At 46.5% G+C, this 13,500-nt stretch overlaps 1 protein-coding gene across 1 annotated transcript; it reads left to right on the top strand.

Moving 5' to 3' along the window:
• Positions 1–7,680: 7,680 nt before the first annotated feature.
• LOC132583234 (olfactory receptor 4Q3-like) lies at positions 7,681–8,628 on the top strand. Its single transcript, XM_060254902.1, has one exon. It carries the CDS (start codon positions 7,681–7,683, stop codon positions 8,626–8,628), a length of 948 nt encoding a protein of 315 aa, XP_060110885.1.
• Positions 8,629–13,500: the final 4,872 nt, after the last annotated feature.

The raw sequence follows: 13,500 nt of genomic DNA on the forward strand, positions 1-13,500 counted from the left end.
AAATTTCTAATCCAATTTCTAATCAATTTAAAATTAATTCATTGTTAATAATTCTAATAGGTGACCAATAGTTAATTAGGCAACAAAGATGAAATTAAGGAGGTGAGGTAGGGTTGTCGGTGCGGGTGCTAGCAGAGAGAGCTGTGAGATGTGCCCGACACTGAGCTCCAGGAAAGAAATCAGCCAGACACCTGCAGCTAGTGCCAAAGTAGTGTATTTACAGTATATACAACTCGTGCTCACTAGTGCAGTCCAATATATTAATCACAGGAACAAAATGCTTTGCCAGCACGTCCACTCTCAAAGAGAGACCTGTGCATTACAGACACAGTCCACTTATAGTTCAGTCAGCCAATCCTGGCAGTCCACTCTCATGCTGACTCAGCAGGTTCCTTCACTTGTCTTCAGCCGGCTCAAACCAGCCTGTTGATAAGGTCACTGTGACCTAGCCTGCCGGCTAGATCACCAGCTGTCATTACAGAGCTGTCAACCTGGGTTAAGATAGATTCCTTAACCAACAAGGGTGTAGTTCTTAAAGTGCTGTTAGTTGGTGTAAAAATTTTTAGAAACGAATGTCCAGGTTTTAGGCGTCTTCGGCGCTTTGTGGCGGCTTTAAAGTGCAGGTGCTGTTTTCTGGTATAGAGACAGTTTTTGGGTGCTGTTCTTAGTATAATTTTTTGAAGCATGGATGGAAGAGCTTCTTGGCTGATGGCCCTGCCTCGGGTGAGGGGGGTGTGGGGGCGGAAGAATACGGGAGCGGGGGGGGGGGCTAGAGGGGAGCAAGGAGGAAGAGCAAGAAGAAGAAAGGGGGGGCGAGGACAGAGACCGGGGTGTCCACCGAGACCTACGTCCCGGGGCAGTCCATTCCTCCGCTCGCTCACACCCTCTCAGCTCCGTCACCCTCCACAGCTACCCCACTCACTCGACTCACCCCTCTCCCTCCTCGTTGTGTCAGTTCCGCACCCCAGTCCTCTTGCGAAGGGCTGCTCCAGCTGTTCGCCTATGGCCGCACCCACTCCTTCCCAATCTCGGCGTCGCCGGCGGTAGCGATGTTTTCAGCAGCTCGGAACAGCCACGCTCCTTTCCTGCACTCAGTAGAACCAAGCAAGCAGAAGCCCCGCCATGACCTCCGTCGGCTCCACATTCCGTTCTCTTTGCGCCTCTGCGTTCTCCTCACCGGCACCGGCTCAGTCCTTCCCGGTTTCCGCTGGACGCCAGCCCACGGCTGTGTCCCGGCCCTGTCTCAGTGGACCCCTGCAGCCCGCCGCTCACGCCTCCAACTCCGCCAACAGCCGACAGCCGCCGCCTGGACCTCGGTTCTATGGTGATTTGTTGTTTTTAGTTCGCTCGTTGTTGTTGTTAGTAGTTGCTATAGTTATAACAGCTATTGTAACAGCTGTTATAGTTAAGTTGTTATCAGTCTGCGGGAGCCCTAGCACAAGGCTTCTACCGCCGCCATTACAATCTAAGTATTGTGTATAGGCATTATGAAAATGAATTTGGGGTGACTTTGGAAGGTTGAGGGTTCAATGGGCATCATGTTTCACAAGAGTATGCATGAGATGGAGAAAGTAGAGAAAGAAGTACTTTTCACCCTTTCTCACAATACAAGAACTCGCTGGCACTCAATGAAATTGCTGAGCAGTCAGGTTAAAATGGATAAAAGTAAGTACTTCTTCACCCAAAGGGTGATTTAACATGTGGAATTCACTGCCACAGGAGGTGGTGGCGGCTGCAAGCATAGCCAGCTTTAAGAGGGAATTGGATAAAAATATGGAGCAGAGGTCCATCAGTGGCTATTAGCCATAGTATATATATATATATATATATATATATATATATATATATATATATATATATATATATATATATATATATATATATGTGTGTGTGTGTGTGTGTGTGTGTGTGTGTATGTATGTATGTATATGTGTGTGTGTGTATACACACATATATTGGCCACTGTGTGACACAGAGTGTTGGACTGGATGGGCCATTGGCCTAATCCAGCACGGCTTCTCTTATGTTCTTATGGTGATTCCTTTAGATGGATGTTGAGCTTGCAAATTTGCAAGATTTTTTAATACTGTTCTATTTTTTTAAAGTTAATATTTTATTTTCCAATGTTATTATACTGCTTTTAGAGTTCTGACAGCCTAAATAAACAAAACTCAAAATGCATTCTTCTTTTCTTTCTTTCTTTTTAAAATAATCCATGTAATTCAAAACTATCTTTCCTCCTCGGCTTATTTATTTATTTATTTTAGAATTTATATCCCGCCCTTCCCACAAGTGGCTCAGGGCGGCTTCCAACAATAAATCCGACACAAAAATTAAACAATATTTAAACATGTAAGGAATTAAACATTTAAAAACAGATAAAACCTTAAAAATTAATAAATATTCCAAATATATAAAAGAAATCTGGCAACTTGCATTAAATTCTCAAGCTAGGTGTAAGCTAGCCGGAAGAGGGTCGTCTTACAGGCCCTGCGGAACTGAACAAGGTCCCGCAGGGCCCTCACCTACTCCGGCAGCTGATTCCACCATGTAGGGGCCATAACAGAGAAGGCCCTTTCTCTGGTGGATTTCAAGCGGGCTTCTTTTGGCCCAGGGATAGTAAGGAGATTTTGTGTTCCCGACCTCAGTACTCTCTGGGGAACATGTGGGGAAAGACGGTCCTCCAGATAGACAGGTCCCCAGCCATATAGGGCTTTAAAGGTGATAACCAGCACCTTGTACCAGACTCGGTATATCACTGGGAGCCAGTGCAGGGTCCGGAGACCTGGCTGAATGTGTCCCCACTTTGGGAGACCCAGTAACAGCCGGGCCGCGGCATTCTGCACCAGCTGCAATTTCCGAGTTTGGGACAGGGGCAGCCCCATGTAGAGGGCATTACAGTAGTCCAACCTCGAGGTGACCGTAGCATGGATCACTGTTGCTAGGTCGTCGCGCTCCAGGAAGGGGGGCAACTGCCTTGCCCGCCTAAGGTGAAAAAACGCAGACTTGGCAGCGGCTGCTATCTGAGCCTCCATCTTTAAGGAAGGCTCCAATAGCACCCCCAAGCTCCTGACCCTGTCCGCCGCTATCAGCGGCGCACCGTCAAAGACTGCTAGGGGGATTCCCCCTCCCGGGCCACGGCGACCCAGGCAAAGGACCTCTGTCTTCGCAGGATTAAGCTTCAGCCCGCTCAGTCTGAGCCACTCAGCCACGGCATGTAATGCCCGATCTAGATTTTCCGGGACGCAGGTTGGCTGGCCGTCCATCAATAGATAGAGCTGGGTGTCATCAGCGTACTGGTGACACCCTAGCCCATACCTTCGGGCAATCTGGGCAAGAGGCCGCATATAGATGTTAAATAACATCGGGGAGAGAACCGCCCTTGGGGCACACCACAATCGAGTGTGCACCTCCGGGATAGCTCCCCCCCAACTGCGACCCTTTGTCCCCAACCTTCCAGGAAAGAGGAAAGCCACTGTAAGGCCAACCCCTGAATCCCCGCGTCGGCGAGGCGACCCTTCAGTAGCCGATGGTCGACCGTGTTGAACGCAGCCGACAGGTCTAACAGCATCAGCACTGCCGAGCCACCCCGATCCAGATGCCGTTGAAGGTCATCTACTAGGGCAACCAGCACCGTCTCCATCCCATGTCCCGGGCAAAAGCCAGACTGAAAAAAAGAACATTGTGAAAGAAGCAGAACATTGCCAAGAAAGCACATGCTGTGTATCTGACTTCCCCTAGACCTGCACATAAATAGAATTTTCTGGGCCATAGACTTGATCTTACTGCATTGGGAAGGGATGGTGGCTCAGTGTTGGTAGAGCATCTGCTTGGTATGCAGAAGGTCCCAGGTTCAATTACTGGCATTTCCAACTAAAAAAGGGCCAGGCAAATAGGCATGAAAAACCTCAGCTTGAGACCCTGGAGAGCCGCTGCCAGTCTGAGTAGACAAGACTGACTTTGAGGGACCGAGGGTCTGATTCAGTAAAAGGCAGCTTCATATGTTCATAGTCCAGGAAGCCACAACTAGTCAATTTCACTGAAGTCAATCCACTGTTACCAGGAGTCAAGACGGTAGTTGGATTTTACCACCACATCGAGAGGAGGAGCAGTTATGTTTGTTTAGTGATCTGCTGTATTTATTTCTGTCAGTCTATATGATCCTTATTCTGCCTTCCCTCGCAGTGGCTACCCTCATCCATTTAACCTTCCAAACTAGAAGCAGACAAGGCTGAGTAAAAACAACTAGTCTAAGGGAGCTTAGTGGCTGAGCAAGGATATGAGAGTGGCTCAACTTTGTCCTCATTCAGTGCTCTAACCCCAGGCTGGCTGTTTTCCAAAAAGCCATGCAAATAGAAAACTAGCACCTCAGGGGATCAGAAACATTGTCCTTGATGTGCTGGTTTTCTCCTTGTGGGGATATATACTCGAAGAGTGTTGGGGGAAAGAGTATTATATGGCCGAGGACCCACCTACCTGAGGGACCGTCTTTCCCCATACGAACCCCAGAGAGCACTGAGGTCAGTCGGGAAAAATCTGATGACCATCCCCGGGCCGAAGGAGATTAAACATCAGAGCACCAGAGTACGGGCATTCTCGAGTGCGGCTCCTACTCTGTGGAACCGACTCCCCGAGGAGGTGCGGGCCCTGCGGAACCTTGAGCAGTTCCGCAGGGCCTGCAAGACCGTCCTTTTTAAACTGGCACATCCGGACTGTTAGGAAGATCAAGAATTAAGGAGCCGCCAATGCGGTCTGAAGATTCACACCGCAGAATAATTATATCATTGAACTGGTTTTTAATGTTAGTAGTTTTATTGTTGATGTTTTATATTGTTGGATTTAAATGTTTTTATAATATCACTGTATGTTTTGTAATATGCTGTTAGCCGCCCTGAGCCCGCTAAGGTGGGGAGGGCGGGATAGAAATAAAATTTATTATTATTATTATTATTATTATTATTATTATTATTATTATTATTATTATTATTATTATATCTTGAGAGCCAATGTGGTGTAGATATCAACTGTGTCAGACTCCTGGGAAATCAAATCCCAGGATCAAATCCCCACTCTTCTATGGAAGCCTACTGGGTGACCTTGGGCCAGTCAACACCCTCTCAGCCTAACCTACCTCACAGGATTGTTGTAAGGTTAAAATGGAGGATGCATAAAATGCATAATTTCATAGACCTCTATCAACAGGTTTTGTGGTTGTGGTTCAAGGGTTATAGAAAGTACTGAACATGTTCTCCTGAATTGTACATTTTACTGTGATATTTGTGCCATTTACTTAGCTCCTCTTCTTCAGAATCATGAGGGACAATCTGATGGTGGTAAGACTCTCTTCCTATTGTCCTCTCATAACCCTGAGATTATTGAGACTGTGGCTAAACATCTGTGCTGTGCTTCTAAGAGGAGAGGAATGTCTCAAATGTTGGGGTAAAATATGTTTTCTCCCTTGCTGATTGTGCACATCTATGCTGTTATGCCAATAAAAGTGGTGGTGGTGGTGGTGGTTGTTCTATCATGTCTCCCCTTGCTCTCCTTTTTTTCTAAGCTAAGCAGCTCTAAATATTTTAACTGGTCTTCATAGGACAGTTACTCTAGCCCCTGATCATTTTAGTTGCTCCTGTCTGCACTGTTTCAGGCTCTGTAATACCTTTTTCAGGTGTGGTGACCAGAACTGTAGACAGTATTCCAAGTGTGGCCTTACCATAGTTTCGTATATGGCACTAACCTCTGCTGGCATAGGCCTTTCTTTCTGAGAAAGAAAATTCCCTTCCTCCCTGATGACGCATGGGCCTTTGCAAAGATCCCTTGCCACGTAAAACAAGTTCAGAACCCCTTTGGATTGATATAATCCCCATTTGAGACAGAACAGCAGCTGGTGCTCTCCAAGGTCCTGAAACCCTTGTGAACACAAGACAAACAGCCGTAGGCTTTGTTTGCCAAGGCTGGGATCCACGAGCATTTGATGCAGAAGTCATATAAAGTGGAACAGCAAGGTTTGCCCCCTCTTGGCTTCAAGAGAAGCTGAGGGGAACTAGGTGGGGAAGAGGATGAAGTGTCCAAGCGAACTCAATTCTCATCTCTGCACAGAGAACCTATTCACACAAGCTATCTGTTTTCATTTTTTCTCAAGGATAACTGGATCACAGCCTGCCTATATTTCTCCTTTTGCTGATCTGGATTTTTTTTCCTCTCCTTTTCCCACTTTTGCTTGACTTTTCTGAAAGATCCTAAAGCCTGAATGATGCAGGGTTGTCTTGGAAGGGCATTTCAGTAGCCTGAGATTCAAGGTACCAGTCAAGAATCAGCTTTATATTGACTAGAACAGTTACTTCTATGAATGGCTCTTTAATCTCCATTCCCCCTAGCACTGTATTCCTTTTTCTTGCAAATTTCCTAGTTATTTTAAGATCAAAATCTGCAACAATTAGTCATGATTCAGATCAGTGTAGATGAAATTGCTGTAGCAAGCATTTCTAAAAGCCGAGCCACTTTTCAGTGAGCACCCCGTGTGAAGTACAACCAAGTCAAAACTGAATATAAAACACCACAATTAATTAAAATTGTTAAAACAAAGAAGTCAATCAGCAAAGGACAGCAAGATATCATTTGCTCACTAGTAACTCCTTAAAATCCAGAAATCACTTAAAAAATAGTTTTAATCCGCCTCTGAAAGTCTACCAGTTAGAAGATGCCAGGCGGGAAGGCATGTTATTCTTCTGCCAGTTGCTGTGAAATACCCACATTTCATAAGAATTTCAGCCTAGGCACAGAATTCAGCTCCTGGATAAACTTTTCCTTAAAAACAAAAGCAAGTCTCTTGTCCTTACGGTTATGGAGAGATTTGAAATGCTTACTGAAATCTCAGGAGCTGCAGTTGGAAAGGATGTAGCCGGGGTGCGATGCTTCTGTACTCTGCCCTGCCTCCTCTCCTTTATAATTAGGTGAACCATAAAAGTAGCTCAATAAAAACTGTGTGAAATGAAATTGCCTGATCTATACAGCTCGTTAACACAGGAGGTGGGTTCCCCCAGAAACATTTACTTGTAGAAAGAAACATGGGAGAGCAGATTGGAGCGAGCTCTACAATTTAACAGAATAAAATGAAGGAGAAAACTCTTGGATTCCATTCACAGCTCCCCGAGGTTAAAGTAGCATAAGGATGTAATATTGTCAAGTTGCAACTGATATGGCAACCCCTCAAGGGGCTTTCAAGGCAAGCAATAAGCAGAGGTGGTTTGCCTTCTTCCACATAGCAATGCTGGTCTTCCTTGGTGGCCTCCCATGCAAGTACGGTGGCTCAGTGGTAGAGCATCTGCTTGGTAAGCAGAAGGTCCCAGGTTCAATCCCCGGCATCTCCAACTACAAAGGGTGCAGGCAAGCAGGCATGAAAAACCTCAGCTTGAGACCTTGGAGAGCCGCTGCCAGTCTGAGTAGACAATACTGACTTTGATGGACGCAGGATCTGATTCACTATAAGGCAGCTTCATATGTTCATATGTACTCATGATGGCCAACCCTGTATAGCTTCCAAGTTCCGGCAACCTGGACTCATCTGGGCTCTTCAGACTGTTGAATGTAGAACGTAGTATACTAGGATAGAAGAGCAGGCCTGAGGGAAAATTAAACACTATCCCTACTCTTTTTCTCCTGCCAGAACCAGCCATCATCATGAATGGATCCGCCATTTCAGAGTTCATTCTGCTGGGCTTCTCCTGCTCCGGCATTTCTCACTTCTTCCTTTCCTCTTTGGTCTTGGTCTGCTGCATCACCATTCTTCTGGGCAACTTCCTGATCATGGTGACGGTGCGATCCGAGCCCCGGCTCCTCCACTGCCCCATGTATTTCTTCCTAGCCAACCTGTCTCTCCTAGATGTGTCCTTGGGTTCAGTGGCTGCTCCAAAGTTAGCAGTTGACTTGTTAAACTGCGGCCACACCATTTCCTATGGGGGTTGCATGGCCCAGCTTTTCTTCCTCCACTTCTTTGGGGGTGCTGAGATGCTCCTCCTCACGCTCATGGCCTACGACCGCTACGTGGCCATCTGCCACCCACTGAGGTACATGGCCATCATGGACCGGCAACTCTGCTTCAGGCTCCTCCTGCTTTGCTGGGCAGGAGGCCTCCTTCATTCCACCATTCAGATGGTGGCAGTTGCCCAGTTACCATTCTGTGGGCCCAACGTGCTGGACAATTTCTACTGTGACATCCCACAAATGATCGCACTAGCTTGTACGGAGACTTCCGCTGTTGAGATTCTCATGGTGGTCAATAGCAGCCTGTTAACTCTGCCCTGTTTCCTGGCCTTGTTGGTTTCCTATGCCACAATCTTGGTCGCCTTCTGTGGCCGCTTTGGGAAGGCAGGCAGGAAGGCTTTTTCCACTTGCATCTCCCACTTGATGGTGGTCAGCCTCTTCTACGTGCCTTGTGTCTTTGTGTACCTGAAGCCCTCCTCCAGCTCCCAGGTGGACAAGATAGCCTCCGTGTTCTACATGGTGGGCACCCCTGCCCTCAATCCCCTTATCTATGCTCTGAGGAACCAAGAGATTAAGGAGGCCATGGGGAAATGGAAGAGCAAGCAAAAACTATTCCCGATTGCTGCAAATAGAGTACATGTGTGACATTTCTTCCAATGTCAAAATTGTTGTTCGTATGGATGGCAGCCACCAGGTGGGGCCTAGGGATCCCAAGAATTACAGCTCATTTCCAGACTACAAAAATCAGTTCCTCTGGGGGAAAAGGCTACTTTGGAGGGTGGACTCTATGGCACTGTGCCTCACTGAAGTCCTTGTCCTCCCTGAGTTCAATCCCCAAATCTCCAGGAGTTTGCCAACCTGAATCAGGCAATCCTAGGAGATTTCTAAGTTCATGGACAAGATGCCAGAGCCCTTTAAGCATCTTGAATGTACTGTCCATATATTTGGCAAGTGAGTTCAGTAGCATCAGACTGAATGGCTTCCATGGATGAAAACTTTGTTTCCACTGAGTGTGTGATGGACATGAATACGACAGTCAGAAATTGCTGGCCCTCACCACAAGAGCCAGAGCAGTATAGCCGTTAGAGAGCTGGAGCTAGGAAATCTGGGCTCACTATACTGAATGATTTTGGACCCGTTGCTTTTGTTTAGCCTTACCTATCTTGCAGGACTATGGTGAGGATAAAACGGAGAAAGAACAAAGCATGCGGCTCCAGGCTACTTGAAGGGAAGCCAGGATAAAATATATATTAGCAGTTGTGGTACATAAATGTCTGTAAAAAAAAGAATGTTGGACATCAGATTTTGGGTCTGTTGTTGTTCATTTAATTTATAAACCACTCTCCCTTGAAGACTCAAAGCGGTGTACCCCATTAAGTACATAACTATAATCCTGTTTTATACATAATCTTCTCTTGAATGAAGGACAAGGACTTCAGAGGCAGTTTGGTGTAGTGGTTAAGTGTGCGGACTCTGATCTGGGAGAATTGGATTTGATTCCCCACTCCTCCACTTGCAGCTCCTGGAATGACGTTGGGTCAGCCATAGCTCTGGCAGGAGTTGTTCTTGAAAGGGCAGCTTCTGTGAGAGCTCTCTCAGCCCCACCTACCTCACAGGGTGTCTGTTGTGGGAGGGGGAGGTAGAGGAGATTGTAACCGCTCTGAGATGCTGAGATTCAGAGTATATGGTGGGATATAAATCCAACATCTTCTTCTCTTATGTTCCCTCACAACAAAGTCAAAGAACTTTCTATCTATATAATGGTGCTTCAAGTGCATATGGCTATGAACAGGAGGCCGTTCTTGATGCAGGTTCCGCAACATAAAAGTTACAAAGATATTATTCACTTGTGGAATTCAGTTCCCAAAGACGTGGGACAACTTGGGCACCCTTGTGGGGAAAGGTCAACTGTAGCTATGAAACCTCAATATTCAGAGCGGGTTACCTCAAATTGCAAGATTCTGGGATGTAAGAAGGGCTTGTCCTCAACACCCTCCCCAAATGAAGACACAAGACCACCATACATGAGTTTAATTGGTTTATTTAAACAGATGGTTTACATCAGAAGCTATTAGCCAAATTAACGACACAATGTGCTAGGTAGCCTACTGCTAATGGCAATCTTCCCCTTCCCTAGCCTGCTGCACACACAATGAAAGATCTGGTTGATGCTGCTCAGCACCAAGGTTGTTCCAGCCTGTCCCACTGTACAATGAATGATGGTCTGTTACACAAATGGACCATTATTGTGTGATGCCTCAAGGTGATCTCTGATTCACCCTACCTATAATGAGCATCTTATCCTATTCTCACCATCCTAATTATGGTCTAACCATTCCAAGGACCAAGCTAATTTATCCCAACCTCCCTTAGATAGGTGAGGGGCTGTTGCTTTGCATGCAAAAGGTTCCAGGTTCAATCCCTAGCACCTCCAATTAAAAGGACCAAGTAGTAGATCATGTGACCCTGAAAAACCAATCTGAGTACACATTTCTGACCCCGATGGCCCAGCTATCTTCTTAAATGTAAGGCAGCTTGTGTGTGTTCATTTGTGACAACACGAAGCAGGTGAGAAGCAGTTTCCTAAATTCCCAATTCTTTGGGGGAATTTTGGGTCTTCATTTTTTGTTTTTGAAATCTGGCTTTTTATGTGTATGATAAATCTCCTTCATTAATTTCAAAGTCATATAATTAAGCCCAAGGCTCTGGCCAAACATGTTTAAAACAATTCTTCCCCAGAGTTCCCTCAAAGTGTTTGGGAATCAGATTCCAGCGGCAAGAACCCCAAAGGCTGATGGGCATTTTTCATAGGGAACGAACAGAGCTCGGGAAAGATTTGTAGCACTGAGAAAGAGCACACAACAAAAAGCTCCTGGTCCAGTTTCACTGGTTACTTCACTGGCTTCTGTGCCATAATATGGACATAGAACTCAACTGAGTGATTCAAATTTAAATAAATGCAAAAGTCAGTTCTTCTGATATACGTGAGGTCCAAATAAGCCAAAAGTAGGCTGTGGGGTGGGTGGTGGTGAAAACATTTTAGAAAGGATTTGAGCCAAAACCAAACTTTGGCCTGAACATAAATCTGAAGCACCTCATGGGAGGAGACAGCAGGTCTTTTTTGTAGCAGGAACTCCTTTGCATATTAGGCCACACCCCCATGATGTAGCCAATCTTCCTGGAGCTTACAGTAGGCCCCATACTAAGAGCCCTGCAAGCTCCAGGAGGACTGGCTCCATCACGGGGGTGTGGCCTAATATGCAAAGGAGTTCCTGCTACATAAAAAGCTCTGCGAGACAGCATCCTTTGGGGTTTATCTGGTTCCAGTTGAGAAAACTGGTCTGAAGCTGGATAAAAACCAAACGTTACATCATTAAAACTCAACATAATTTGGGCAGAGGACAAGAACAACACACTAAACTGTAGCAGCCCCAAGAAAGATTAGCCCGCCACTGCAAAAGCACTCGAGAGCAATTCCACTTTAAGTAATATCCATTGAATTAAAAGATTTGAGCCTGGTAGCACCTGACCAGCAAGATGTTCAGCGTAGAGGCTTTTGAGAATCAGAGTTTTGACTCTTAGAATCATAAAGTTGGAAGGGACCTCCAGGGTCATCTAGTCCAACCCCCTGCACAATGTAGGAAACTCACAAACACCTCCCCCTAAATTTACAGGATCCTCATTGCTGTCAGATGGCCATCCAGCCTCTGTTTAAAAACCTTCAAGGAAGGAGAGCCCACCACCTCCCGAGGAAGCCTGTTCCACTGAGGAACCGAAAGCGTTTGTCCTGGAAATCTTGTAGTTATTTATGGTGCTACTTGCTGTTCTACTGCAGACCAAGAAGGCTATCCACCTGAAAGTATCTTCAGTGGGATAAGGTGTGTGATAGGAGGCGACCCAAAAGATGGATCTTTGTCTCCAGTGATGCTCAAGTATAAATGGAAGGTGAATACAGCTTAGAAAATTCACACTAGCTTCATAATCTTCTTTTCAGATGGGTCACTCCAACACCAAACCTACATGTTCATTATGTTACTGCCAGCTTTGGGGGGATCGTGTGCAAAAAAAGCCCCCAAAGGTCTTCTCCCCTTCTCTGTCCACCAACAGCCTCCAACTTACAGCATTCTTCCTACCCACCTACTTTCATGCCCTGCCTCTGAATTCTTCCTCTGCTTGTCGGAGCGGGAGTAGCAGAGTGAGGGAGATGACTTGCCCGACACAGGGCTTCAGGAAAGAAAATCAGGCAGACACGTGCAACTAGTGCCAAAAGGTGTATTAACATATATACACGACAAGTGCTCTCTTGTGCAGTCTATACAATATCACCTCCACGGACAAAGTGCTTCGCCTAACCACCATCTCACAGGGAGAGACCTGTGTGATGCACACACAGATCATATATAGTCCAAGCAGCCAATCCTGGCCGTGCTGACTCAGCAGATTGCATCACTTGGCTTCTGCCGGCTCAAGCCGGTCTGCTGATCAGGTCACTGTGACCTAGCCTGGCAGCTAGATCACCAGCTGTCATACTGTAGCTGTCGGACTGGGTTTATGTAGATTCTTGCTCCAACACACCTCCTAATCTATTTAAACCCAGTGCACCAAAACACTTTACACAGTTTACATACATGTCCACCAGCAACATTACAGTTCATATTTACGTAGCTCGGAACCCTTTCCGGAATTCGTTCAGGAACTCATCATGATTGTAAAACACATCATCGTGTTCCTGTTCAGCCAGCTCTTTCAGACGCTTGGCTTCAGCCTCCTTCTCCCTTGCCTCGCACTCTGCCACCCAGGCTTTCCATTTCTTAGCCTTTTCTTTTAACATTTCCTCAAATCCGGGTGGGTCTGGATTGACAGTCAGAGTGACATAGGGACACTTGTACCTAGCGGGACGTTGGCCTTTGGTGGACCTGGCAGACACCCGTGGCCCTGTGCTTGGACCAGCTTTGTCTTCTTCGGGTTGCTCTGTTCCCACCTCCTGGGCTGGTTGCTCTGCCCCTGTAATTGGGTGTTGAACCTCCTGACTCTCACACTTTACCTCCAGTTCCTGCATTTGAGGCTCTGCCTCCTGACTCTGCTCGTCAGGCTCTGTGCCAGCATTCGGCTCACCTTCTCCAGCCCCACTGGGTGCCACCTCCTGGGCTGGAGTTCTGGGCTGCGCTCCAACATCGTTATCGCTACTTGGCAGCAGGACAAATTGTTTCTGCAAGGAGTGCAACCTTGGCCAGCTGCTTTCTTCATTGAACTGGGCACTCTTACTAAGTGTTATCTTGCTTTTGCTATTGCAGAAACGATAACACCTGGCCCTTGGCTTGTAGCCCAGAAAAATTAGGCTCTCTGCCCGGACATCCCCCTCCCCGCTACTCGTGGAGTGGATGCCAACCCGAGCCCGTGACCCAAAGACTTTTGAAGAACTCAAATCTGGGGTCTTGTTCAACAGTAACCTGTAAGGCACATTTTTCACAGTATTACACCAAACCCTATTTTGTAAAAAAACAGCTGCATGTATGG

This window comes from Heteronotia binoei, chromosome 15, assembly GCF_032191835.1.
Source record: "Heteronotia binoei isolate CCM8104 ecotype False Entrance Well chromosome 15, APGP_CSIRO_Hbin_v1, whole genome shotgun sequence".
NCBI lineage: Eukaryota > Metazoa > Chordata > Lepidosauria > Squamata > Gekkonidae > Heteronotia > Heteronotia binoei.

What these genes read in the sequence shown, in the direction of transcription:
- LOC132583234 (XM_060254902.1), top strand. Translation starts at nt 7,681, where the DNA reads ATGAATGGATCCGCCATTTCAGAGTTCATTCTGCTGGGCTTCTCCTGC.